Below are 26462 nucleotides of genomic sequence, written 5' to 3' on the forward strand. Positions count from 1 at the left end.
TAACACATGCACACCCAGCAATCTGACTTAGTAGTTTGTATCCATGGAACTAAGACATAGTCAATACTTTGCTGAAACTCACAGGCTAAACATTACTCCAAATTATTTGACATATTTAAACCTCTTCTCAGAATTTATTGCCATCAGAGTAGGAGTGTCCTGTGGGTCCCTGATGGTGGTTGCCACAGGTTCAGGAGGAGACCCATGCAGAAAAGCACCTAAGACACAACTGGGCTTGCAAAGCAAACTTATTCCATTAGTTGCAGTAGCAAATAATACATACCAACCCCTGGTTTCCCAAACATCCGCTGAGCAGGAGAAGGAGCTGGAGCGTGGTGCTCAGTAGGAGGCACAGGTAGGCAGTGCACTTCCAGGACATCCCCTGGATCAAAACGGTGTGCATCTCATCATTCTCACCCCTCCACCCCAGAACCAGGCCTTCTATCTCCTGCTCAGGAGTGGGATTTTCCCAGTTACAGCATCAGCTCACACACGGCCGGCGTGTGAGATGAGGCCACCATGGCTCACCATACTCCATGACTCCCTGCCAACAAGGGCTCCATGATGCATTGTTCCCCTTTCAAAGCCGAACTGCCCACCCACTGACCAATACATTCTTTCTCTTTCAAGGGTCAGGTTCCCCCCTTTAAACAACACACTTTTCTTCATTGTCTTATCAACCTGCTCTAACATGGATCAAATATGGCAGCACCTCGGACATAACTCTGGTTACTGACACAGTGGTTTGGGAAATATCAGATTCCTCAAATTCTCCTTTGGTGGTAAAGAGCCTTCTAAGAACACATTCTTCCCTTCCAATGCATTCCAGCTACCTTCTTAGCAGGACCTCTCTCTTTATTCTCAAGGCTAAGATAGCCACTTGCACACATTCATCACTGCAATGGGGGAATACAGGGTTCAGCACTGCCCGTTAAAGCTAAAGGAATTCACAAGACTAAGCCCTATTTGTTACACTTCATGCCTCTCCTTCCTTTTCTGGGAATCAAACACAAGCATTTCATCAATACACCATACAAGCGCTCTTGCTGAGTCACACCACATTGCTGTGTCAATAAAGCAACTGGGACTCCATTTCTTCATGCAGGGAAAGCCAATTCTTTATTCATATAACACATTTTTATGTGGTTTTCACAGCCCTCGTGTTCAATTCCAACTGCCTGGTAGTTTCCTTGCCACACAATTCATTGCTTAGAAGGTGTTTTTGTGTGTATGTGCTAAGACTTTCTCTGTTACTCAGGTGTTTACATTTTTCCTCTGTGGACTCTCGTGGGACATATTTCTTATTTATTACAGATGCAAACTGTTTTCTAACCACAAAAGCTTACTGTGTTAACTGCACTCATTCTTATGATTTTTCACATGGGAAGTTAGCTAGCTGCACATAGAAGACATAACAGGCCACCTGGTAATTGAGCAGAGCAAGGCCTGATTTTATAAGGCCTTTCTTTTCTAATACCCCTATCTGTGTGCAACACATGGTGACTTTCTTTCAGAAATTAACCAGGAAAACACAGATTGCCTGATGAAATTATTCTGCTCTTTTCCAAATCAGTTCACTACTCAAGTACAACCTCAGGCACATCCCCGATTCCCTCTCTCCCAGCAGCTCAGAGGGGCATTGCACAGCACTTGTTGTGCTCCAGAGAGCACAAAGCAGGCTGGCCTGGTGGCCCTGAATATTTCTGCAAAACACTCTGCATTTCACACCTTTGCTGTGGCTCAGGGCAGAACTGCAGGCCTGCAGGCGCTTCCTGGCAGAGCTGTGGGAGGCACTGGCTCCTGCAGATGTGAGCTGCCAAGCTGTCAGTGCCTCAGGCTGGCCTGGGTTGCCCTGGCAGAAGTGCCGTGCCTGAAGGACGCTGCCCTGTGCTCCAGCCTGCCCAGCAGCCCGGCTCCCTGCGCCGCTGCCCAGAGTGCTGCACACACTGCTGCCCTTTGCCAGGAGTCACAGGGCAGCCGGCAGAAGAGTAGGAATCCTCAGCCAGGCCACCGGCCCTCGCCTGCCCCTGGCCTTTCTCTGCTCCTGGGCGGACTCCAGACGGCCAATGCCTCCAGTCTGGGCTGTGCCCAGAACGGCTACGCTTCCCCTCGGGAGCAGCCAGCTGCCACCTGGGCTCTGAGAGCGGAGGATTCGCCCGCTGCCAGGAAGAGGCACCCAGGGCCCGGCTGCTGCCTCCTGCAGCTCCAAGGGCCTCCTTCCAGCCTGCCTCTGCCCAGGCTCAGGCTGCTCCGGGCTCTGCCAGGCCTCTGCTGGGGCTGCACCCCGGCCAAGGCCGGGCCCGCTCTCACCTCACAGGCGCTGCCAGCTCTGCACCAGAGGAGACCTTTCAGAGCCCCCTCTCTGATCCTTCTGCTTTCTCACTTGAGCAAGGCTCTCCTTCTGCCAAAGAGATTGCACTTGGGGATACAAATCTAAATAGCAGGAACCAAATGTTCTCGAGTCACAGCTGCAGGCCTGAATCTGCACAGGAAGTCTTGGCTGCCCCACTCCTTTGGTCTTTCCTTAAAATGTTGATTCCCTTTCTGCCTGCACTAGAAATACCACAGCTGGGCAAAAACAAGCCAGTGGGTCATATTCCAAACACAGTGTGGTCTGGAGAGGATGGATGAAGAAGATCCTTCCCCACTTATAAACCATACAAAAGAAGCCATAGTGTGATTTAGCAGCAATAAAAAACAAGAAGTAAACGTTGAGTTTTCTGAAGGGTCAGAAGGAGGGGATTCTTCCAAATGAGTTGATGATTCGGAAATTTTATTTCATTCCAATCCTGATCTATAATTCAACTCTACAAAACTCTTCAACAATCCTACTCTACAATCCTACTCTACAGTTCTACTCTAAATTGCTTATGAAGATAACATCTTGACGTGATTGTAAAATTCTTGTCTCCTACTTCTTCTTCTTATTCTGCACTGAAATGATGAGTGGTGCCAGGATGGAGGCTGGCTTGGCTGATATTACAAATGGATGCTGTCCACAGGAAAAAGAAAAAAAAAAACAACAAAGAACAGTGAACCATGACTTTCCAAGCTCAGTGCTTCACTGGCTCCATGAGGATACCTCTAGTTCCTACAAAGACCCACAAAGTAGAACAATGGGACCATCTGCTCCTCAATTGTCATGTGCACGACCTTGCCATCACAGGCAAACCTGGCCCAGAATCCCACTCTTCCATTTAAACAGGTGTCTTCATCTTGCTGGGATTTTTGCCCTGCCAGTGCTCTAGAAATGCTGCTTTCAGTCCTTGGAGTTTCTTCTTTTCAAGAAACTTCAACTAATCACATAGGTCCCTGTCTTTGAAAGACAAGCACTGTGCTGATTCCCACAGGGAGACAGAGCAGTGTCTACCTTTCCATGCCCTGCCCCTCCTGTGCTGGATGGCACCTTCCTTCCCAGCAGGGACAGCCCAGTGGCACTGGCTGCTGCACTTCCCTCTCTGCCACACGAGCTGGCAGTAACCCTGGGGCAGTTCCTGTCTGCTTGAGCGTGCCAGGCAGCAGATGGGGCTGGGACAAGTCCCTCTCAGCTCTCCCTGTTTGCGTGCCAGAAACCTCCAAGGGTGGGCTGGGGGCACAAACCAGGGCCCCTCAGAGGCTCACAGTGAGCCCCCCGCAGCCCCTCCTGCCCACAGCCAAATCTCTGACCACTTGGCCAGCCTGGCTTCCTTGGGTTCCTGCACCACCTTTTCATGTCTCTGTACCCTGCATTGCTCTACTTCAATTCTTTTGCCATTGGATAAAATGGAGCACACCACCAAATTACAAATCAGGGCAACAGAAACAGTCAGAGGACAGAGTACCTGTCCTCTCAGGAAAAACTGAGAGAGGTGGAGTTATTCAGTTGTGTGAAGAACAGGCACCAGGGAGCCACTTATTGCCATTTTCCAAGATTTCACAGTGGCTTTGAAGAAAGTGGGGGACAACTTTTTGAACAGGGCCAGTTACAATAGAATGTGGGTGAAAAATTTTAAACACATAGGGGATCAAGTCAGAGTAGGTCGAAGGAAGAAATTGTTTCTTTGCAGCATGGTGCCACCCTGGCACAGGTTGCCCCAAGAGCTTGTAGTTGCCCTGTCCCTGGAACCATTCCAGGTCAGGTGGAAAATGGCTCTGAGCAATCTGATCTCTTTAAAGATGTCCCTGCTCATTGCAGGACACTTGCACCTGATGACCTTTACAGGGCCCTGCCAGCCCAGCCCAGTCTAGGACTCCTCACTGTTTCCATTTGAAGAGCACCAAGAGTGGAGGTGAGGAAGAAGGGGGCTCATCTGATCCCTTGGACTTCCATGGAGGAGGAGCCCATCCCATGCACCCTGTTTCACCTGCAGCCCCTTTGCATTTTACCTGCAGGAGCTCCTTGGCAGACCAGCGCCGCTCCTCGTCTGTCTGCAGGCAGCAGCTCAGGAAGTCACGCAGCCAAGCCGAGAGGAGCTTGGGATGCAGCAGCTGTGGGGTCCCTATTGAGGCTATCATGAATTTAGCCTGGAGAAAAAGGAAACACGAGTCTCCACCTGCTGCTTTCACATCTGTAACTGCTCTCCCACATCCCACTGTTTAACCTCTGTTCTTCAGTGGCAGTTACTGCCCTGGCAGAGACCCAGAGATGCTTTTCTTTACCAACAAAAAACCCAAACCCCGAAGCAGCCACAGCTTTTCCAACATCCTGCAGATCTTGCCGTGGCAGCTGATTTCATTGACTGACCTACTCAGTGGGAACGACATCAACAAAAGCACATCTGCTTCTCTGAGGATTCACACCAGCTTGACAGGCTTTTTGGAAGAGGGACTTTTCTATACTAATTCCAAGGAATAGTACATGAAAGGCATCTCTGCAGTGCTTGTTCATCCATTAAGCACAGCTGCCATAGAACAAAACTCATCAAGCATTTCTTCCTGTTCTTGAAAACAATGGTAATTGGAAGGAAAGAAAGGAAATCCATCAGTTAATCCCCAGGGAAGAAAACTAACATCTACAATCTCACATTCCACACAGACACATTAAGATGCCTGCAGAAATGTACTGGGATGAAAATGCCTGCTTGGGCAAACAGCAGCCACCTGCAGCTCTGTCTCTCAGCAGTCTGAAAATTTCAGCTTCCCTTATGTGGAAAAGAAAAACTTTTCATGGTCAGAAGAAGGGGAGGTGCCATCCCTATGGTCACTCTCTGCTCATTTGGATACTCAAGTCAATGCATTAATGGTAGGCCCATCCTAGAAAGTGCCGGGAAACAAACAGGAGGTTTTGGCAGGCTCTCCACATCAGCAGGCTCTGGCTTGGTGACATAGAGAACGTGGCTTGCGCTATGAGAGAAACATGGTCACTAAATGTTTCAGCAGCACTCCACAAGAAACAGAAGAGACTCCGTGGCCTCTACACCCTCCTGCCCAGATTTCAGGCAAGCTTCCTGAGAGAGGGTTTCTTCCCACCGAGAAGAAACTGCACAGGGGATGCAGTCCCTCTCTGAAAACCACAGTTTTAGAAACTCTGTTTGGTTTGGGTTTCCTTCCTTCATTTCTGGAAGGATACGAGTAGTTCTAAGATGCTTGCTTCCTGTTATTAGGGCCATCTACACAGACAAAAAACTGGAACCACTTATAACCCAAAGGCAAGTGCTGCCTGAGAATGGAGTTTGTTTGCATGTGGTAAGGCTTGAGTTCCCCCACTGATGCAACCAAAACTACAGCAGATGCTGGTGTGTTGCAGGGACATTTTTAGGACGGCACTGTGCTGGAAGTACTTCCAGCATATGGCAATTGGATTTTGTCCAATGGCACACAGAATATGGGACAGGTGAGAAAGACAGCGGGATCAGTGAGGATTTGCTCCTTACCGAGGCAGGACTCTGGTTCCAGTAAGGAGGTTCTTGTTCCACCATTTCAATTCCCACAATTCCAAAAGACCATATGTCCACTTTGGGGCCATATGGTTGACCTGTCACCACTTCAGGTGCCATCCACCAAGCAGTCCCTGCTAACGAGCTCCATGTATTCTTCTAAGGGGTGAGTTGAGTAGAGAGGCCAAAATCGGCTGAGGAGAAAGCAAAATAACTGTTTCTATTTTAATTCTGTGCAATAGGAAACCAAGCAAAAGAATTCCCCAGTAGAAGTCTGAGAATGTGCTGTTGAATCTCTTGGACAACTGTCCCTGCTCTGTTTTCTCAGGTCTTTAGCCAAGGAAATATGGCATTGTGACTTAAAAAATTCCCACATTTTTTTACACTGCCTCCAGCAGTGGCTTTTGTTCTTTGGAAGCTTTAGACCTGTAGCTCCCTCCCTGTGGAAGGGACACACACAGAGCAACACCATTCTTGGCTGCTTGTTCCTTGTCATGCCTCTGTACACATTGCAGCCGTGTCACCAGCTCACAGCAGATATCCCTGCACTGTCACCAGCACCATTTCTGGGGAGCTGGCAGTCACTCCAAGCAGCCCCACACCCACATCCCTGGAATGTTGCACCTGACCAAGAATACACTGACCCAGCTTGACAGATCCGTCGGTTCTGAGAAGGATGTTGCTTCTCTTCACATCTCGGTGGATCACGTGGTTGGAGTGAAGAAAATCCAGTCCTTGCAGGCACTGAGAGAGGAAACAGAAACAGGAGGGCAAAACTAAGTGATGTGATTTCATCACAAAATAAAGGGCACAAAGATTCAAAAAGATTCCCTCTCCAGGGGAATGGGGAATAATGGCAGAAGACAGTGCCACTGAGAGGAAGAGCTTGTTTCTGCAACACTTGCAGAGCAGGACCTTTCTAAGGAAAGGCATGTCAGCTTTTGAAAGAGCAACAGCACCTGCTGTTGTAGACTGTTCCCTGCACACCAGCCAGGATGACTGCTGCTGCAGGGGATGTGCTCAGAAGCAAACAGTGCTTTGGCTGCACTCCTATCCTTTTTAGCTGAGGACTGAGAGAAACGAGTCTCTCTCTTTTCCTTTGCTGTTCCTTTCAAATCCTGCCACCAGCACTTTTGCTTTTACAGGCAAGGAATGCAGTGAAGACAGGCAAAAGTTTAGAAAGCAAGATGGAGAAGAGCAAATACATGAGGCAGAGTGAGAACAAAACAGCAGGCGATAAAGAGTACAAGAACTGAGTTCAGTGAGTGCAGGGGCACTGGCAGCCATTTCACTTGAGATGCTTCTACTTGCCCACAGCATAGCAGCAACACACAAACAAAGCTTGGCACATGAAACCTCTCCTGTCCTGAGCCCCTGTTTCCCAGACAATCCTGCCCAAGCCCTCGGCAGCACAGATGGGATTGCTGACCTCCCGACTGATGGCTGCCATCTCCTCTTCAGACAGGTAGCTCTTGCTGATGACATCGCTCAGGGTGCCTCCATCCATGTGCTCCATAACCAGCCAGAGTTCTTCACCCAGAAGGTAGCTGAAAAATGCACCTGGCCTTGTTCGCCAATTCAAACTCAGCTGCGAACAGACCAAAGCGATTGTGGCCACATGTCCCCAGTGCCAATCACATCAATTACCATCACTCAGTTTGGGCACTAATCCCTGAGGTCTAAGCAGCTGCGAGGTGTGGCAGATGGATGTAACACATCATGCAGAGTTTGGCAGACTTTCCTACATCCACGTGTCAGTAGACACGTTCTCTAGTGCAGTCTATGCCTCTGCCCACACAGGGGAGAAAGCATCTGACGTCAAGAAACACCTTATATTCGCTTTCTCCGTGCTGGGCATCCCAAAAGTTATCAAAACCGACAACGGCCCTGCGTATAAGTCCAGGGAATTTCGGAACTTCCTGCAGCAATGGGGAATAGAGCATAAGACCGGCATCCCATATTCCCCGACAGGTCAAGCTGTGGTGGAAAGGACCCATCAGAGTCTGAAAAGAGTATTACATCAACAAAGTTCGACGATGAAAATGGAGTCCCCACAGGTCCGCCTCGCAAAGGCACTTTATATTATCAACTTCCTGAATTGTTCTTATGATAATTTAAATCCTCCGATCGTGAGACACTTCGGGCAGAACGAGCAACTGCACCTTAGGGCCAAACCACCCGTCCTCATAAAGGACCCTGAGACCTGGAAAACGGAGGGACCCTTCGACTTGATTACCTGGGGGAGGGGATAAGCTTGCGTGTCCACTCCTTCAGGTTTGAAGTGGGTTCCCTCCAAATGGGTCAAACCATTCTTGCCAAAAAAATTCATTCAGTCAGAAGCTGTGGTGCAAGTCGAAGAGGCTTGATGGAGGAGGAGACGGAAACCCTTCTCTGATGATTTAGACATCCTTCCGGGGCAGAACCACCTTTTTTGATTTACTCTAACGCACCTTTTTTTGTCCTTTTATAGAAACATGAGCCCGATGAACCCCATCCCAGTCTCCATCACTGTCACCTTCGTCATCTTCTGGTCCACACTTCTACCATCCAACTTATGGATCATTCCCCAGCCAAAACAGAAGGTGTGGAAGCTACTCGCCAAGGCCCTCAGCCAAGACCAGCTGTGTCTGACGTCCACCTCAGCAGCAGACCCCTTGTCGACCTGCCTTGTGGGGATCCCTTTTAATCCAGATGAGTTCCCTACCCCCCTCGATTCCTCCCTAAAACCCCTTGCCCAATATAAAGTCCTGCGCTCCCCCGGCTCCAATCCCAACCTCATCTGGCGACGTTTTGTTTCTAAATTAAATATTTCAAAATCTGAACCTATTGAATTTAAGTTGCTCGGCTCCGTTGTTGCCTCCGTTTGTGTTGAGTTTATGTCCTCCCTTGACCCCACCGGAAAACCCTATTTCCGCGTGATCCAACCCAATCATGAGTACACAGTGGGAAATTGGTGCACCACAGTTGCCCATATTACCACTGCCCCAACTTTTGATGAATACCCTAGATCCCTCCCCCGTGGAGTCTTTTTTATTTGCGGATACTGAGCGTGGGCAGGCATCCCCTCTCGCCTGACAGGAGGCCCATGTTCCTTTGGGAGACTGTCGCTGTTTACCCCCAATGATACCCAAATTACCAATTGGAAAGCTAAAGTTGTCACACATAATTCGGCCCATTATAAGAGAGACCTGAAAGACTTAGACTCACAGTGTGACCCTGAAATTACTCATTGGTCAATTCCAGAAGGTGTCGCATGGACAGTTTTTTTGCCGTGGGTGTCCATCGCGAAGTCTCTAGGTGAATTGGCCCACCTAGAGTGTTGGGTGGCTAAACAAGCCAATTTAACGTCAGCCATCCTCAGTGACCTCCTCTCAGACGAGGAAATAACAAGGCGGGCTACACTCCAGAATAGCGCAGCAATTGATTTCCTGCTCCTATTGCATGATCACCGATGTGAGGAGGAGCTCTGCTGCCTGAATTTGTCATCTAAAGCTGAGGACGCCAGAAAATCCATCGGCGAGATGAAAGACTTGCTTCATGAGATCAAGCAGGACACATTGGACTGGCTGGGGAACATCTTCTCGGGATGGGGACTCTCGGGATGGGTTGGATCAGTTTTAAAAACTATACTTTTAGTTCTTTTCATTTTGTTAGCAATTTTAGTTGCCACTTCTATAGTTTGGAAAATATTACAGAGATTAATTTATAAGTTAATCTCCCCTTGCAAGTTAACCGGGTGATGGCTGAGGAGGAAGGATGTGAACTAGAAGAACTAGAAGAGCAACTAGAAGGAGGAAATCTGGAAGTAGAAGAACAGTGGGCGTCCATTCCTCCCAGTCATCTTGACCCAGAAAATCACAGTTCTGATTTGAACTTTAGTTATTAAGTCTCATATATTTTTCTTTTCTTTTCTTTTTAAACAAAAAAGAGGGAGATGTTGTATTGTGTTTGTCATGCATTGTTTTATTGAGCTGTATATTTGGTTTGTTCCACATACCCCTACAGTTATTATGGTTCTGCCCTGATCCCCTCTCTCCCTTTGATCGCCCCATCTATCTAGTATCTCTCCTCCCCGTCTCCCCTAACAACCCATGTATCCTTCCCTTGTTCCCTCCCTGGTGCCCTGTCCGTCACTCGGTGGCCCAACCTTTCCATCTAGAATCTTCCACCTAGGGCATCGAGTGATTGGTTCAGGGGCCAGGGCTCCTCCCCAGATCCTCTGTTATTGGTTTACATACTGTGTCACTCACCATCACCTCATGCCTACCTGTATTTCTATTGGTTGTTGACCACTGTCTTTGTATGCACCCACTCCTCCTTAAAAAACACTTGTCAGACCCTTAGCCCTGTCTTCAGCTGGTGGATTCCCCTGGTGCTAATAAACTGGACTGAACTACCTCTGAAGTCCGTCTCTTGTGGATCTCCTGTGGGTCAGCAGCTCTCACCTTTTTGCTACTGCGGGTCCTCGTCGCCCCAAGGCTGAAAGCCTTAGGCGCTCTCTAAACCCGACTTGGGATCAGGAGAGTGCTCCAGTGCTGCAGGCAGTGCTGGCCGCAGCCTGCCGGGATTTGGCTTGAGGTCAGCTGCCGCTGCAGTATAGTTCCACTGTTACAGTTAGATGGATTTTTCTATTGGTACACTGATATTTGTATTTATAGATAGCATTCTTAAGAATATGTTTACATATATCTTACTATATGTCATATGTAACACTTAATATATATTTACACTGCACATTGTTGTGGTGTATTTACTTCTATTGAAATGCGTATGGATTTGTACAGTTCTGAAATTGTGTTCATTTAGTTCTAGGCCTAGGGTTATTTAGAGAGGAATATTGATATTGCTGTGTTTGTATATGGGCTGTTCAGTTGTAGTAATTTGTAATAAATTTAATTGTTAAGCTTTGATTGATATTTGTTTCTAATTAGTGTTTGTAGAGGTTTCAGTACATTAGGTTTTTTTAACTGTATTTGATATTTGTATATATTTACATTGCATGATAGTAGGAAAAAATTTGTGTTGCAACCTTAAATTGATATTTGTATGTTGACATCGCCAGTGTAACAATTTATTAAAAAATTCATTTTTTTAACCTAAGTTGATTTTTGTGTATTTATTTAGTGTTGCAGCGCTGCAGGGTGGTAGAAATGCTGCAACCTTCTTGGAGGTGTCTCCTTCAGAAGCCGCTCCGAGGAAGGCCACAAGAACAGCCATTTCCAGTCCATGTACACGCACACGCCACAGACAGCTCAGTGCAGGAAAGACAGGAAGGGTCTTTGCATGGCATAGTCCAGCAAGGGTTTTACTGCATCCAGCACGCCAGAGGGACCAGAGACAAAAGACCAAACCATGTGCTCTGCAGGACTTCAGTGTGGGGCCAGTGACCGGTGACCTGAGGGCACAGGGGCGGGCACAGGGCAGGGCCAAGGGCACCAACCTGTAGGGGGGATGAGGGATGAATAATTGGGGTGGGCGGTGTCAGCTGGCCAGTGGGGGAGGCAATCTGATGTGGATTGGCAGAAGTGCTGCAGAGCGTCAGGGGTTAAGTCTTCTCTATCAGCCTAGGTGGGGAAAACTCTGTGATCTAATCTTCCTTGAGGGGGAGGAGTCAGAGGATTCCACAACTCCCCTATTTTTTCTTACTATGAAGACTTCCCCAGTAGGTCTCTGCAGCCACTTAACTAAACAGGGAAACATGAGTAAAAACAATGATTACAACCCAAAATATTCCTCTAACAAACGATGAAACCTATCCTGTCAATCCCCACTGTCCGAAAAGTTCATTGATGCCATCTGGGTTCTTCTCAACTTTTAAGTCCTTTACTTGCTCCCTCAGCTCTGGATGTTTACATGGATGGATGTTGGGTGTGAAGAAATTTGAAGCAGTACATCCTTTCAAAGTTGTGGCAGCTGTGTCCATGAGCGAGCAGTGAAAAGTGTGTTGCTGCTGGTTTTAGAGTGTTACATGCTTGGTGTTACTAGCATTTGGTAGCAGCTCACTCAGGGCTTAGGAGGGAGCACTGGTTTGCTTACTGAGTGAGCACTTTCAATTCTCTTAGCATTTGTTTTAAGTTTTTGCAGCATTAACCCCAGGGACCAATATTGAGGCTTCTATTTTCTTTTTTCTGCCTCAAAAATCAATATTGTTTCTGCAGCCAGATTTAAACTGATGGAAAAATCTGTTGTGCTTAATTTTTTTGGTCACGAATTATGGTAATGCTAGGTGCTAGCAGAGCAGGCTTCCCCAAGTCACAGTGTCTTTTGGCCATGGCACCATTTATTTGCTGGTGGGGAGTAAGGTTTCCAAGAGGCTTCATGGGCGAGCAGGGCTCCCTCAGAGGTAATTTGTCAAGAGAACAACCTGTAAATAGAACACATTGGCAAGAAAAAAATAAATTGCGATAGGCTCCAAGATTTAGTAAACATTGATATTTGAAACTTTCAATTCACAGATTTGTTATGTCCAGAGTACACAGAGAGACAAAACTGTATTTAGTTACGCATCCTTTTAGTAAGGCTGTTAGAGGGTTTTACCTCTCTGCTTTCCAATGGTTTTAAAGACTTGATATTCTTAAGACAAATTTACTGGGATCTTCCCACTACCCTTATAAAAAGGAGACACAGTTGTGCTGTTGGAATATAACAGAATTTTGAAAACTGAAAGCATTCTTAAAAGCTCACAAAAAATAGCTATAAAAGAAGCTATGCCTTCTTAAAAAAAATTTATTTTTATTTTATCAGATGACTTGCGTGTGTTTGAGCAATTGCAATTGGTATATATCTTTGCATGAAATTCACACATGTAGAACACAAAGTCTTATAAACTTCTGAAGATGCTGCAGGTGAGGTTTGGGTTCACCTGGAGCACAGTCAGGGCTGGTGAGCACTGGAAGATCCAGCTGCAGTCCCCATCCATGTCCCTTTCAGTGATGGCTTGAGGGTGTCTCAGCCTGGATCCAGAGCGCCCTGGGGGGCTCCTGGGGCTGGCTTTGCACTCAGGGTGAGGATGGCCAGGAGCCACTGAGGCCGGCAGTGGGGACCAAGGCTGGGGCTCATGGCCGGGCAGGTGTGGCTCTGGGGGCTGGGACATGCCAGGGCAGGGGTCACAGTGGGAGCTGTGAGCAGGGGCACGGCCAGCTTGGCAGCTGAGTGACATGGTTCTGCTGGCTGTGACATCAGAGAGGAGAGGTCACGCTGGCATCTGTGTCAGGAGCAGCTCTGGGCAGTTTGATTCTGGCAGCCAGTGAGTGCACATGCAGGGAAAATGCTGGGCTGGGAAAGATGCCCTGGGGATTTAAAGCCAGAGTGAGAGATGGGACCCTCAGGGCAGGGCACTGTCCCCAGGGCTGAGGGAAGTGGGGCTTGGGGCTCTCAATGTGGCAGGTGCCCAGAGAGGCTCTGGGGACATTGCAGATGTCACCAGCCCCCTGGTCCCTCCCAGCCAGACATGCTGAGCCCCCTTTCTCCCACCAGGCCATATCTCCAACACTGGCCTTCATCCTGGCCCTGTTACTCACCCCCAGTGGGTTGAAAGCGGAGATGAAAATTGAAAAGGACACGGTCAGGCGGATGCGGGAGCGCGAGGAATTTCTGCATCAGGAGATGACTCGGCTCCTGCAGGAGGTGGAAGACAACAATTCCATCATGGAAAGCCTGCTCCTTTCTGTACGACAGCAGCCTTGACTGACCATAGCTGGGAATAAGGGGAATCCAGAAATTGAAAAGAATGAAGCTCAAAGGATGCAAGAGCGCGAGGAGTATCTGCTGCAGGAAATGACTCAGCTCCTGCAGGAGATTGATGGAAACAATTCCATCATGGAAAGCTTTTTCCTTTGTCTATGGCAGCTGCTGTGGCTGCCTCTGCTCTCTCTTGCCTTTTGGCTGGTCACGAGATGGAAGTGTGGCTCTGCCAGACACAGCACACAGGAGGAATCCAGCAGCAAGACGAATATTGTGAGGGTGAAGTTCAGCAGCAAGGAGAAGGTGAGTGAGCATGAGAAGGACAAGGGTGCAGACAGGGGTGACAGCATTTTGGTTGTGCCCAGCCCATCACCAATGGGCACATCCAGGATAAGGTGGGAGGGGGCTGTGAGCAAACTGATCTCATTGGGAATGTCCCTGCTCATTGCTGTGGGATCACACTGGGCAGTCCTTAAAGGTCACTGCCAAGCCCAGCTGTTCTGTGATTCTGTGATTCTGCAGCAGGGCCTGCCCAGCACGAAGGTGTGTGCTGAGTGCTCTCCCGGAGGAGCTTCATGCCGGAGCTGCACCCAGCTGCCGGGACGGACACCAGCCCTGCAGCCTGCAGCGTCCAGGAGAGCAGCAGCAGCTACCGCATGCTGGTCATCCTGCGGCCACCCCCTGGCCACTCCTTCAGCCCGGAGAGCACCAAGCGGCCGCCAGCCAGGCGCATCCGTGTGGCGCTGGAGTGCCTGTGCTCCGGGGAGCAGCTGCTGGGGCACACGTGCTTCCTGCACGCCGCTGGTGGCCAGCTGCCCACGGATCAGGAGTGGTACCTGCTGGGCACCCTCTGCACGGGCTCCTATTTGGACCTGCAGAAAGTCACCCGCTGGGTGCAGATGTTGGTGCTGGCGGCCTGGCCGCTTCTGCCGCAGTCGCGCCACTGCCAGCTCACGGCGCTGCCCTCCGGCAAGTCCTGCAGCTTCCGGCTGAGCGGCGCCTCTGGCCTGCACTGCAGCATCGAGATGGCTCTGGCCGTGCAGCTCGGCAGCTCAGGGGCCCACCTGAGCCTTGAGTAGGCAGCAGCCGGCTCTGCCAGCAGCACCGTGTGGGCCAGAGAGCTGCCACCTCTCAGACTCACTGCCGCGATGGCACTGCTGCTGGGGTGACAGCATTGCAGGCAAAAAGGAGTTGGGGAAGGTGAAGGGAACCATTCCTCATGGGACATTTTTTGTTTTCTCTCAGGATTCTCTAGTTTCTTATTATGAAATCTGAAAAATGTAGCCAGATCATAATACTTCTAAAACCTCCCAAGGCAGAGCTGGGAAGGTTAACATGATTTCAAATATGTAGAAATTTATGTTGAGAAAAATTAGACATCTATAAGAGTTTTCCTACACCACTTTTTTTGTTTTTCATTTAAAAAAATAAAATGAAGTTCTTTGACTCGTATTAGGTCTCCCAACATGTCACTTGTGAGGAGAATGCAGACAAGTCACCACCATTAGTAAATTGTCAATAAAAGCAACTGTGGCAATTCAAAATTGCATTGGTTCTCCCCCAGCTCCATCTCAACTCTAGCAAGGTTTCTATAAAAAGGAAGAAGGAAATTTGACCCACTACATACCCATTATGAAAAAGAAGGAAAGCCTCTTGTATCTAAGCCAAAGGTGACAGAACCTAAGTGAAAAGCGATCATCACATCTCAATTTAAAACTACTGGCAGCTGCCCTGCTTCCAGACTGGTTCTGCTGATCTTCAGCAGGGAGTGGGAGCGTTCCTACAAAAAGAAAACAAGACCAACTGCCTGGGAAAAACCAACCTGTGAAACTGCATCAACTCCGTGATCTTTTGGGCTGGGTCCTAACTTGTATTTTGTTAAATGCTCGCTGAACTGCACTTGTTGCTTCCCCCAACTTAATGACTACTATTACACTAATTGCAAGCATAACTTAGCACCAGCAGAAGAACCTCCTCTTTGTCTTCCTTCTGGGTTAGAACAAAACAAATTTGAAGAGGAATAGTCCCTGAAAATTTGTTCCTCTAGAACTCCAAGTTGATCCATACCGGTTCTGACTAAGAGACAGCAAGAGACGATAAACACTTCCAGAAGCTCTTCTGTGGTCATGGCTGAGGGAGCTTTTCCTGCAGCCCTGGAAAGGGCTCCAGGGGCCCTTGGCTGAGGAAGGGGATCAGGGCTCAGGGAAAAGAACCAAAGGGCTCAAGGCAAAGGCTGAGAGGGTAGAACTGCCACAGCGTGGCACAGAAAGAGCCTCATCTTTTTTTCTCCTTTTTTTTTTTTGGTGTGAGGGAATGAAACGAAAGAAATTGGTCTCAGCATGTCTTCTGGGACTGCAGAGATCCCCACACATCAAACCTTCAGTAAAACTTTACCTTTACTAATTAGATAAATCTTGCATGTATCCCTCACTTACAAACTGTCTGAAAACTGAGGCAAAGGCTTAGGGATGCCAGATGTGAGTAATGGCCTCATTCTAGTGACTGCATTTCTGTGCACTTTGCAAACTTGCAGAATTATTCCAGACAACTTAAAGAATGAAACACATTTTGTCTCTCCTATCTGCTCCCACAAAATCCCTGATATTTCAGTTTGTTCAGTGTCTTTTCTTTATGGTAAGGACAAGAGCATGCCTAATCAACAGTGCATTGCTATGGCGTTTTTCCAACAGGCAAAAGTATTCCTGTCTTCTGCTCACAGATTCTAAAGAAGAAAGAAAAACCAAAAAAATTAGAGGTTTTCAGAGGTGTTAGGAGGAAAAACAAATTTGTGAGAGTACAAACTCTGTCTTATCACTTGATCGTACATGGGTTTTGCCAGTCTACCTGCTTGGAGAAAGATTCACTTTGGGAGGTAGTTTTCAAAAGTATTCCTTGGAATTGAGGGGCACAATGTCACAATGCATCCCCCTGTGATGTCACAGCCCACTGCTCTCTGACACCAGCCTCCAACCCCTGTGACAGCACAAAAGGCATTGAAACTCCTTGGAACCCCAAGATAAGCAGGGAGAGAAGGTGAGGTCACAATCCAGCAATGCCTCATGTCACCATCCAGAGATTGCTGACATCAGAGTCCTCTACCCTGTTGTCAGAGATGAGGTAATATTTTGCTGAACCCAAAAGGTTATTAGGTAAAAAAATGGAAGTTGTTGGTTCTGTGTGTTGTTACTTCTGGTTTGGATTTGCTTCAGTTAATTTGTTGGGTGTTGCTGTGAGCTGGGAAAGCAGCCAGGTTAAAGACCTGACCAAAAAGGAAGTAGAATCAGAGGAGTGGGGACAGAAAAATAGGTGGTGAGGAGAGAATAGAAATTCTCAAGTACCCAGCCAATGGGAAAGGGGACAGGGATTGCCCCTGGCCAGGAAAGGGGATAAAATGTAGTCCTTTTTTGGAGGGTGTGTGTGTTTGGCTCTTGGGGGAAAGAGGGCATACCGGCAGCTCAGGTGAATTGTTACTAATAAACAGATTTCTTTTGCCTCCACTACTTTGTGTGTCCATTTAAGTGTATCTCAAAGTTCATTTCTAACACTGTGATGACACAGCAGGCCTTCCATCCCTGCAGGCCCATGTTGTCAGAGAACAAAGGAAATCCTGTTTCCTAGTTTCAATTTCTACATCTCCATGATGCTCTCCCTCAGCCACCTGCATCACATCTCCTTGGCCCTGTCTCTAATGCCTGCTCCTGACACCTTGCCATGGTTTCCTGGGAACAGTCCTGGTCTCTACTCACAGGGCCTCTGGTCTCTCTCCCTGGGAGAGGCCATCACATCCAGGCCTTCCAGGCCGGGTCCTGTACAAGGTTTTGTCCCTTTTGGTTTAAAGCTCAGAGTTTGTCCTCTCTGCAGCCCTGCTGGATCGAGGGTGATGGGCACAAGGACACTTTGCAGCTGTGTTTAGGGCTGTGGGGCTGTTCAGCCTTGCTTGCTCAGTAGAATGGATCCTGTCAAGGGGGCTCCAAACCCAGGAAGGAATTCTCTCTGCCTTTTGTTTTGGCAGCAGTTCTTTCATCTGCACAATGACAAGGCCAGGCCTCCATGCTGGCAGCACCCCTGAGGTGAAAAGGACAGCATGTAGGCCCCTGAACAAAGGAAATCTGCAAATACACAAATGGTGCCCCAGGGGTGCAGCTCGACTTTTCTCCTCCTGCCTGTGCTGAGTTGTCCTCCCCACCTGAATTCTGAAGCCTGGGAATGGCACTGTGCCAGCAAGGTGCAGTCGCACACTTCACTGCTGACCAAACAAGGGCCCCTTCCCATTGTTCAAGCTGCAGAACCGTGGGAAGAAAGGAAAATGTGTCTGAATCAGGGCAGCCACGCTGCCAGCAGGGTCTTGTGGGCCTCCCTGTGTTGTTGTGGGACACCTCATGGGAACTGACCAAGTGAGGGACAGCTGGAAGCTCAGCTGGAGGAGAAGGTTGGGATTTTTGAAAGATTGGGATGCTGCAGTTAAATGTCCCAATTCAAGGCTGCTGCTGATCTCAAACTGGGAGGGGCTGTTGACTCTCTTGAGGGACAAGTGTTGCGGTGTAGAGGCTATGTGTCCCCGGCCCACCAACAGAGAGAACAGATCCCCCTGGCAGACCCCGCAGAATTCTAGCTGCCAGCGGAGGTTCGGCACAGATGAACAAAGCAGCACGGGTCTTGGAGTCGGAATAGAGGTAGCTTTATTTGATGGTAAACTCCCCAAGTCCAAGGTCCCAAGACCCTGACCCAAGGGCAGGCAATAACTTATAAACAGGGACGGTCTTGGGGGAGAATACAATTGTTAACCAATGGAGAGGACTGACGGTGGAACACAAGGTGGGGAAATACAATCTGTAAACCAATAGAGGATCTTAGGGGAGGGGAAAGGCTTAAGTAAACCAATGGGGTTTCAAAGGATAGAGAACTGACAAGGAAGGTTCTGGAGAAAAAGGCAGGCTTAGGGAAGGATTGACATCTGAGGAGGGAAGGAGCAGGGAAGGTGTTGGGGAAAAAGAGTAGGGACAAGAGGGATTGAGGATTTGGCAGGGAGTGGCCAGGCAACAAACAAGAAGACAGTTAACCAAGCTGAATAACAATGAGGGAGAGAGTCTAAATTTAGCAACATAAGATACAAAATGGGGAACCTGTGCTACTCCAAAGGCGGGGAGAAAAACACGGATTAAAAAACCACAAATCAAGCAATAAAATATAGCAAATAAAGAAAATGAAAACACACCACAACAACAAGATGCAATGCAGAGAGATCCAGGGGGGGCTCTGGAAGGGGTGGGGAGACTCCTCAGGGTCTGGGACCTTGCTCTTTAGGGACCGCCGGGGCTGCCCAGGTGAGCAGCGCCCGCCGTGGGTGGGAGCAGAGGGTCTGGGGCTGGTGCCCTGGACAGAGGGACCTGCCTCCTCCTGGGGCTGGTCCTGCTCTGGGGACACCGGCACAGCTGGGGGTGGCTTTGGCCCCTGGTGGGAGTGATCTCAGGAAGGAGCTGGAGCTGCTGTCCCTGCAGAGTGGGGTACGAGGGCCAGAGGAACCCTGTCATGACTCTGGAGAGCCCAGGACCCATCACCACGTGGGCCATGCTGTGCCATCATCCCCTCTTGCCGCTGGCTGTTGTCATCCCTGAGAGTCATCAGCCCAAGCAGTTCTTTCTTCACTGGGAACTAATTTCTCCTGGTTTGAGGCTTGGCTGGTGTGAAGCAAGGATGCTGCGTGCAACCACCACGTGTCTCTGCCTCAGGGGGCAGAGCTCTCTCTTCAAACCTGTGCACATGGAGGATGTCCACTGACATACTTTGGTGCTTTACAGTCCACATGGAAAAAGATGGATGTTTGTTCATCAGGGATTCTTTTTCTTTTTATTGGGAGGGGTGTTTTTCCTTGCTTGAGAAAGTGCCTCTTAAAGTGTACAGTTATATTCTATTTTATTTGGAATTGGAATTGTACCAGTTTAAATATGTAGGCAGCAGCTGGAATTTCAGAGTACCAAGATATTCTCCTTTTCCTGGGGAAACTAAGGCCACAGTTAGTCCAGGAGATGCATTTCATGCTTGAGGAGGACTCTTGGCCAAGGTGCTGATTTCATCTGGAGTTCCTTGCACATTAGTGCCCCAGAACTCCCCCCATTAACTCACTGCCATGGTCACATTTCATTTCTTTTCCTCTTCTATCCCATGTACCCTGAAATGATGAAATGATAGAAAGGGTGAGGATGGTGTTGGAAATTATTTAGACACGTGAGAGGTCATGGTCTTATTCCATGAATGTGCATTTACACACAACAAACATGAGAGGTTAAAAACTCACTTTGGTCAGTGTCAGAAAGTAGAGCTGTTAATTATTATTTATTAATATTTCTCTACTCATCTCCAATGGATGAGAAGAGATGGCATCATGTTTGCATGAGTCTTCCCAGGCACACATAGTTTAAAAATTATTCAAAAATTATTCAAAACCTGGATCAGCTGGATCGGCTGTATCTTACTAAGTCAATACCCTCAAAGTTCACTGCCTCCACAGTTTTTCAGGACTGATTTTTTAAAGTTTCTTCAATGCTGATGAACCTTCCTAAAGAGGATTTCCCTTAGATCCTTGCCCCTCTTTGCCATTGCTATGCATGCCAGGAAGACTGGGTGCTTATTTCCAGAAGCACCATGCCTGACAGGTTTTTGCCTGGGCTGTTACTAAACTGCACTTTTCGCTTGCAGGCCATCTAAGCAATCTCCTTTTTCACCGCTGTACCTTTCTCCTTGAGACTGCACAGACTGCAAACAATGCACAGCCAAGAGGGAATGTCTATTCCTTTGATTCTGTCCTAGTCACAAAGGGACTTGGAAACAAGAAACACGGAAGGAAAATATCAACGTAGCCATGCATGTTTATCTCCACGCCCTTGTTTCCATCTTTCAGCTACCTTCTGTTTGAGGAACTCTGGCTGGTTATGGAGCACATGGATGGAGGCACCCTGAGCGATGTCATCAGCAAGAGCTACCTGTCTGAAGAGGAGATGGCAGCCATCAGTCGGGAGGTCAGCAATCCCATCTGTGCTGCCGAGGGCTTGGGCAGGATTGTCTGGGAAACAGGGGCTCAGGACAGGAGAGGTTTCATGTGCCAAGCTTTGTTTGTGTGTTGCTGCTATGCTGTGGGCAAGTAGAAGCATCTCAAGTGAAATGGCTGCCAGTGCCCCTGCACTCACTGAACTCAGTTCTTGTACTCTTTATCGCCTGCTGTTTTGTTCTCACTCTGCCTCTTGTATTTGCTCTTCTCCATCTTGCTTTCTAAACTTTTGCCTGTCTTCACTGCATTCCTTGCCTGTAAAAGCAAAAGTGCTGGTGGCAGGATTTGAAAGGAACAGCAAAGGAAAAGAGAGAGACTCGTTTCTCTCAGTCCTCAGCTAAAAAGGATAGGAGTGCAGCCAAAGCACTGTTTGCTTCTGAGCACATCCCCTGCAGCAGCAGTCATCCTGGCTGGTGTGCAGGGAACAGTCTACAACAGCAGGTGCTGTTGCTCTTTCAAAAGCTGACATGCCTTTCCTTAGAAAGGTCCTGCTCTGCAAGTGTTGCAGAAACAAGCTCTTCCTCTCAGTGGCACTGTGTTTTGCCATTATTCCCCATTCCCCTGGAGAGGGAATCTTTTTGAATCTTTGTGTCCTTTCTTATGTGATGAAATCACATCACTTAGTTTTGCCCTCCTGTTTCTGTTTCCTCTCTCAGTGCCTGCAAGGACTGGATTTTCTTCACTCCAACCACGTGATCCACCGAGATGTGAAGAGAAGCAACATCCTTCTCAGAACTGACGGATCTGTCAAGCTGGGTCAGTGTATTCTTGGTCAGGTGCAACATTCCAGGGATGTAGGTGTGGGGCTGCTTGGAGTGACTGCCAGCTCCCCAGAAATGGTGCTGGTGACAGTGCAGGGATATCTGCTGTGAGCTGGTGACACGGCTGCAATGTGTACAGAGGCATGACAAGGAACAAGCAGCCAAGAGTGGTGTTTCTCTGTGTGTCCCTTCCAGGGGGAGTGAGCTACAGGTCTAAAGCTTCCAAAGAACAAAAGCCACTGCTGGAGTGTAAAAAACTGTGGGAATTTTTTAAGTCACAATGCCATATTTCCTTGGCTAAAGTCCTGAGAAAACAGAGCAGGGACAGTTGTCCAAGAGATTCAACAGTACATTCTCAAACTCCTACTGAGAAATTCTTTTGCTTGGTTTCCTAATGGCACAGAATTAAAATAAAAACAGTTATTTTGCTTTCTCCTCAGCCGATTTTGGCCTCTCTACTCAACTCATCCCTGAGAAGAATACACGGAGCGTGTTAGCAGGGACTGCTTGGTGGACGGCGCCTGAAGGGGTGACAGGTCAACCATATGGCCCCAAAGTGGACATATGGTCTTTTGGAATTGTGGGAATTGAAATAGTAGAACAGGAACCTCCTTACTGGAACTGAAGTCCTGCCTCGGTAAGGAGCAAATCCTTACTGATCCCGCTGTCTTTCTCACCTGTCCCATGTTCTGTGTGCCATTGGACAAAATCCCATTGCCATCTGCTAGGACTACTTGCACCAAGGTCCCCTCCTAAAAATGTCCCTGCAACACATCAGCATCTGCTGTAGCTTTGGTTGCATCAGTGGGGGAACTCAAGCCTTAACACATGCAAAAAAATTCCACTCTCAGGCAACACTTGCCTTTGGGTTATAAGTGGTTCCAGTTCTTTTGTCTGTGTAGATGGCCCCAAAGGGGCTGCAGGTGAAACAGGGTGCGAGGGATGGGCTCCTCCTCCACGGAAGTTCAAGGCATCAGATGAGCTCCCTTCCTCCTCACCTCCACTCTTGGTGCTCTTCAAATGAAAACGGTGAGGAGTCCTAGACTGGGCTGGGCTGGCAGGGCCCTGTAAAGGTCATCAGGTGCAAGTGTCCTGCCATGAGCAGGGACATCTTTAAAGAGATCAGATTGCTCACAGCCCTTTGCTACCTGACCTAGAATATTTCCAGGGACGGGGCAACTATAAGCTCTTGGGGCAACCCGTGCCAGGGTGGCACCATGCCATGAGGAAACAATTTCTTCCTTCGACCTACTCTGACTTGATCCCCTGTGTATTTAAAATTATTTGCCCACATCCTATTGTAACTTGTCCTGTTCAAAAAGGTGTCCCCCACTTTCTTCAAAGCCTATCTGAAGTCTTGGAAAGTGGCAACACGTGGCTCTCTGGGGCCTGTTTTTCACACAACTGAATAACTCCACCTCTCTCCACATTTCCTGAGAGGACAGGTACTCTGTCCTCTGACTGTTTCTGCTGCCCTGTTTTGTAATTTGGTGGTGTGCTCCATTTTATCCAATGGCAAAAGAATTGAAGTAGAGCAATGCAGGGTACAGAGACATGAAAAGGTGGTGCAGGAACCCAAGGAAGCCAGGCTGGCCAAGTGGTCAGAGATTTGGCTGTGGGCAGGAGGGGCTGTGGGGGGGCTCACTGTGAGCCTCTGAGGGGCCCTGGTTTGTGCCCCCAGCCCACCCTTGGAGGTTTCTGGCACGCAAACAGGGAGAGCTGAGAGGGACTTGTCCCAGCCCCATCTGCTGCCTGGCACGCTCAAGCAGACAGGAACTGCCCCAGGGTTACTGCCAGGTTGTGTGGCAGAGAGGGAAGTGCAGCAGCCAGTGCCACTGGGCTGTCCCTGCTGGGAAGGAAGGTGCCATCCAGCACAGGAGGGGCAGGGCATGGAAAGGTAGACACTGCTCTGTCTCCCTGTGGGAATCAGCACAGTGCTTGTCTTTTAAAGAGAGGGACCTATGTGATTCATTGGAGTTTTCTGAAAGGAAGATACCTCAGGGCAGAAACACCATTTCTAGAGCACTGGCAGGGCAAAAATCCCAGCAAGATGAAGACATCACAATAAACAGATGAGTGGGATTCTGGGCCAGGTTTGCCTGATAATTTCAAGAGAATAAATGCCAGTTTAGGTGCTGCTGTCTTTAGTGCATGACAGAGGTGCAAGTTTCTGAGCAGCCAGCACTTGCTGTTGCTGGCCGAGGAGGCGGAGTGCTGGAGTCCTGCAGGACGTAGTCATTTCGTGCAGGCAGTGCCAGCTGGCAATTGGCCTTTGGCCTGTCATGTTGAGGCACCGAAGAGCTGGGGGCTCTGGGTGAACTTTTGGCTGCCTGGCTGAGTGCAGCTCTATGTCTGGGCTTCTGCAGTGCATTGGCCAAGGGTACAGCTGGTGGTGCTGGCAGTCCCAGGGCTTTGTTTCTTTGATTTTCCCTAGTGGAAAGATGTGTTTGGCTTGTGGAAGTGTTCTGCAGTTTTCTTGAGCAGTTCTTCACTTATACAGCCTCTTTTGGCCCAGCTGTCTGTTGGCTTTTGATCAGCTGCAAGGAGATGAATGTGCTATGCGTGAAGCTGTGAGGGGCCATTCTTGTGCCGTGTGGCCAAGGAAAGGAAGCGCGTAGTTGAGAAGGCTTCTTGTGAGGCAAAAGGCAGAAGCGGGGAGTTTCTGTGGCTCCCTTTTGCGGTGAAGTCTGCAGCTTTGGCAAGTGCACTGGAGCCTGGAGTGGGGGTGAAGCTGGAAGTCCTTGAGTGCTGTCTTGCGTTGTAGAGAAGAGGAAGGAGATGTTGAAATGGAGGATGCAGTATTTGAAGTCAGATGGGCAAGAGTGTGTCGGGCGAGCTGCGTGGGCCAAAAGGAGGCAGGGCTGCTGGTGGTGAAGAGCAGCTGAACGTGAGGCAGCGTGTGGGCAGGCAGGCAAGAAGGCCAAGGGCATGGTGGGCTGTGTGAGCAGCAGAGGGGCAGCAGGAGCAGGGCAGTGAGCGCCGGCCTGTGCTGGGCAGCGCTGCGGCCGCAGCTGCAGTGAGTGCTGTGGGCAGTTGTGGGCCCCTGTGAAGCAGCAAGTCCTTGAGGGGCTGGAGCGTGTGCACAGAAGGAGACGGGAGGTGGGCAAGGGTGTGGAGTATAAGGCCAGGGAGGAGGTGCTGAGGGAGCTTTAGCCTGGACAAGGGGAGTCTGCTGAGGGACCTTCAGGCAGACTTCCATAGATGGCCACGTGACAGCGCTCAGCACAAGGGCTGTTGCCCGTTCAAACATGGCCTCAGTGCATGCCAGGGCTTCAGAGGCTGGAGTAGCTGCCGCTTGCACCCTGTGGCTTCTGCGTTTTTTGGTATGCTAGGAGGAGAAGCCCTGTTTGTTTTGTCTTTCTGCAGCCAGCAAGGGGGCTTCCGCACATTTCCTGCCCTTTTCCAGCACTGGATGGGATTGTGATCCAGTTGTAGTTTTCCCTGTCTGCAGCAAGAGCTAAGGCCTTGCCGGCTCTTTGCTACTTGTGCATTTCAGAGCTTGCAAGAAATAAAAGCTGCGTTTTGCAGAGACAAGGTTGCTTGCTGATAGCAGGCAAGGAGGAATGTGAAATTCCTAGGCATATAGTGTTGTGTTGAATTGGCCCATTTTAATCTGGTTGGAGTGACTTGGAATGCCATTGCTAACAGAGCTGATGAGTTCTCCTTCGAAGATGTGGTTGTAGATGCCAGGAGAAATGAGTTTAGAAATGCTAGGTAACGGCGTGTCCCTCATGCTTCTCTCTTGCCACAGGTGACGAAAGGAACAGCCGTCTCTCCCGTGGCTCCCTCTGCTCCCGGAGAAGAAGGTAAAGAGGAGCAAAGGGAGCGAGAGAAGCAGAAGCAGCCCTCTGTTGTGACAGCCCAGGGTGCTCCTTGCAAGAGAGTAAGTGCCAGTTGTGGGTGGCGCTGTCTTTAGGGCAAGGCAGAGGTGCAAGCTGCTGAGCAGCCAGCACTTGCTGTTGCTGGCCGAGGAGGTGGAGTGCTGGAGTCCTGCAGGACGTAGCCATTCCTGCAGGCAGTGCCACCTGGCAATTGGCCTTTGGCATGTCATGTTGAGGCACCGAAGAGCTGGGGGCTCTGGGTGAACTTTCGCTGCCTGGCTGAGTGCAGCTCTATGTCTGGGCTTCTGCAGTGCATTGGCCAAGGGCACAGGTGGTGGTGCTGTCGGTCCCAGGGCTTTGTTTCTTTGTTTTTCCATAGTGGCTTGTGGAAGTGTTCTGCATCTTTCTTGAGCAGTTCTTCATTTGTACAGCCTCTTTTGGCCTAGCTGTCTGTTGGCTTTTGATAAGCTGCAAGGAGGTGAGTGTGCTGTGCGTGAAGCTGTGAGGGGCCATTCTTGTGCCGTGTGGCCAAGGAAAGGAAGCGCGTAGTTGCGAAGGCTTCTTGTGAGGCAAAAGGCAGAAGCGGGGAGTTTCTGTGGCTCCCTTTTGCGGTGAAGTCTGCAGCTTTGGCAAGTGCACTGGAGCCTGGAGTGGGGGTGAAGCTGGAAGTCCTTGAGTGCTGTCTTGCGTTGTAGAGAAGAGGAAGGAGATGTTGAAATGGAGGATGCAGTATTTGAAGTCAGATGGGCAAGAGTGTGTCGGGCGAGCTGCGTGGGCCAAAAGGAGGCAGGGCTGCTGGTGGTGAAAAGCAGCTGCACGTGAGGCAGCGTGTGGGCAGGCAGGCAAGAAGGCCAAGGGCATGGTGGGCTGTGTGAGCAGCAGAGGGGCAGCAGGAGCAGGGCAGTGAGCGTCGGCCTGTGCTGGGCAGCGCTGCGGCCGCAGCTGCAGTGAGTGCTGTGGGCAGTTGTGGGCCCCTGTGAAGCAGCAAGTCCTTGAGGGGCTGGAGCGTGTGCACAAAAGGAGACGGGAGGTGGGCAAGGGTGTGGAGCATAACGCCAGGGAGGAGGTCCTGAGGGAGCTTTAGCCTGGAGAACTGGAGACTCTTGAGGGACCTTCAACTTTCCCTCAATGCTTCCAAATGTTTTAGTCACCTTCAGGTGTGACTTTTTGCCTTTTTTATTTTTTTTTTAATTTCTAATTTTTGTTTTGCTTGGAGTGCAAGTCCTGCCACACTTTCTTTTCCTCCCTTCTGAGGCACATTTCCTCATTATTTCTTGCCCTTTTATGGTACTTGGAC

The 26462-nt window shown here is 49.3% G+C and overlaps 2 protein-coding genes across 2 annotated transcripts; one reads left to right on the forward strand and one right to left on the reverse strand.

Moving 5' to 3' along the window:
- Positions 1 to 2756: 2756 nt before the first annotated feature.
- Positions 2757 to 6036, reverse strand: LOC135302271 (serine/threonine-protein kinase PAK 3-like). The gene is made up of 3 exons (XM_064422670.1): positions 5853 to 6036; positions 4366 to 4503; positions 2757 to 2992 (listed from the first exon to the last, which is right to left on the reverse strand). Exons 1-3 carry the CDS (start codon positions 5973 to 5975, stop codon positions 2912 to 2914), a joined length of 342 nt encoding a protein of 113 aa, XP_064278740.1. The 5' UTR covers positions 5976 to 6036; the 3' UTR covers positions 2757 to 2911.
- Positions 6037 to 16516: 10480 nt separating this feature from the next.
- Positions 16517 to 22308, forward strand: LOC135302272 (serine/threonine-protein kinase PAK 3-like). The gene is made up of 4 exons (XM_064422671.1): positions 16517 to 16655; positions 20437 to 20554; positions 21240 to 21339; positions 21785 to 22308. Exons 1-4 carry the CDS (start codon positions 16591 to 16593, stop codon positions 21967 to 21969), a joined length of 468 nt encoding a protein of 155 aa, XP_064278741.1. The 5' UTR covers positions 16517 to 16590; the 3' UTR covers positions 21970 to 22308.
- The last annotated feature ends 4154 nt before the right edge of the window (positions 22309 to 26462 follow it).

Source organism: Passer domesticus, chromosome 6 (assembly GCF_036417665.1).
Source record: "Passer domesticus isolate bPasDom1 chromosome 6, bPasDom1.hap1, whole genome shotgun sequence".
NCBI classification, from domain to species: Eukaryota; Metazoa; Chordata; class Aves; order Passeriformes; family Passeridae; genus Passer; species Passer domesticus.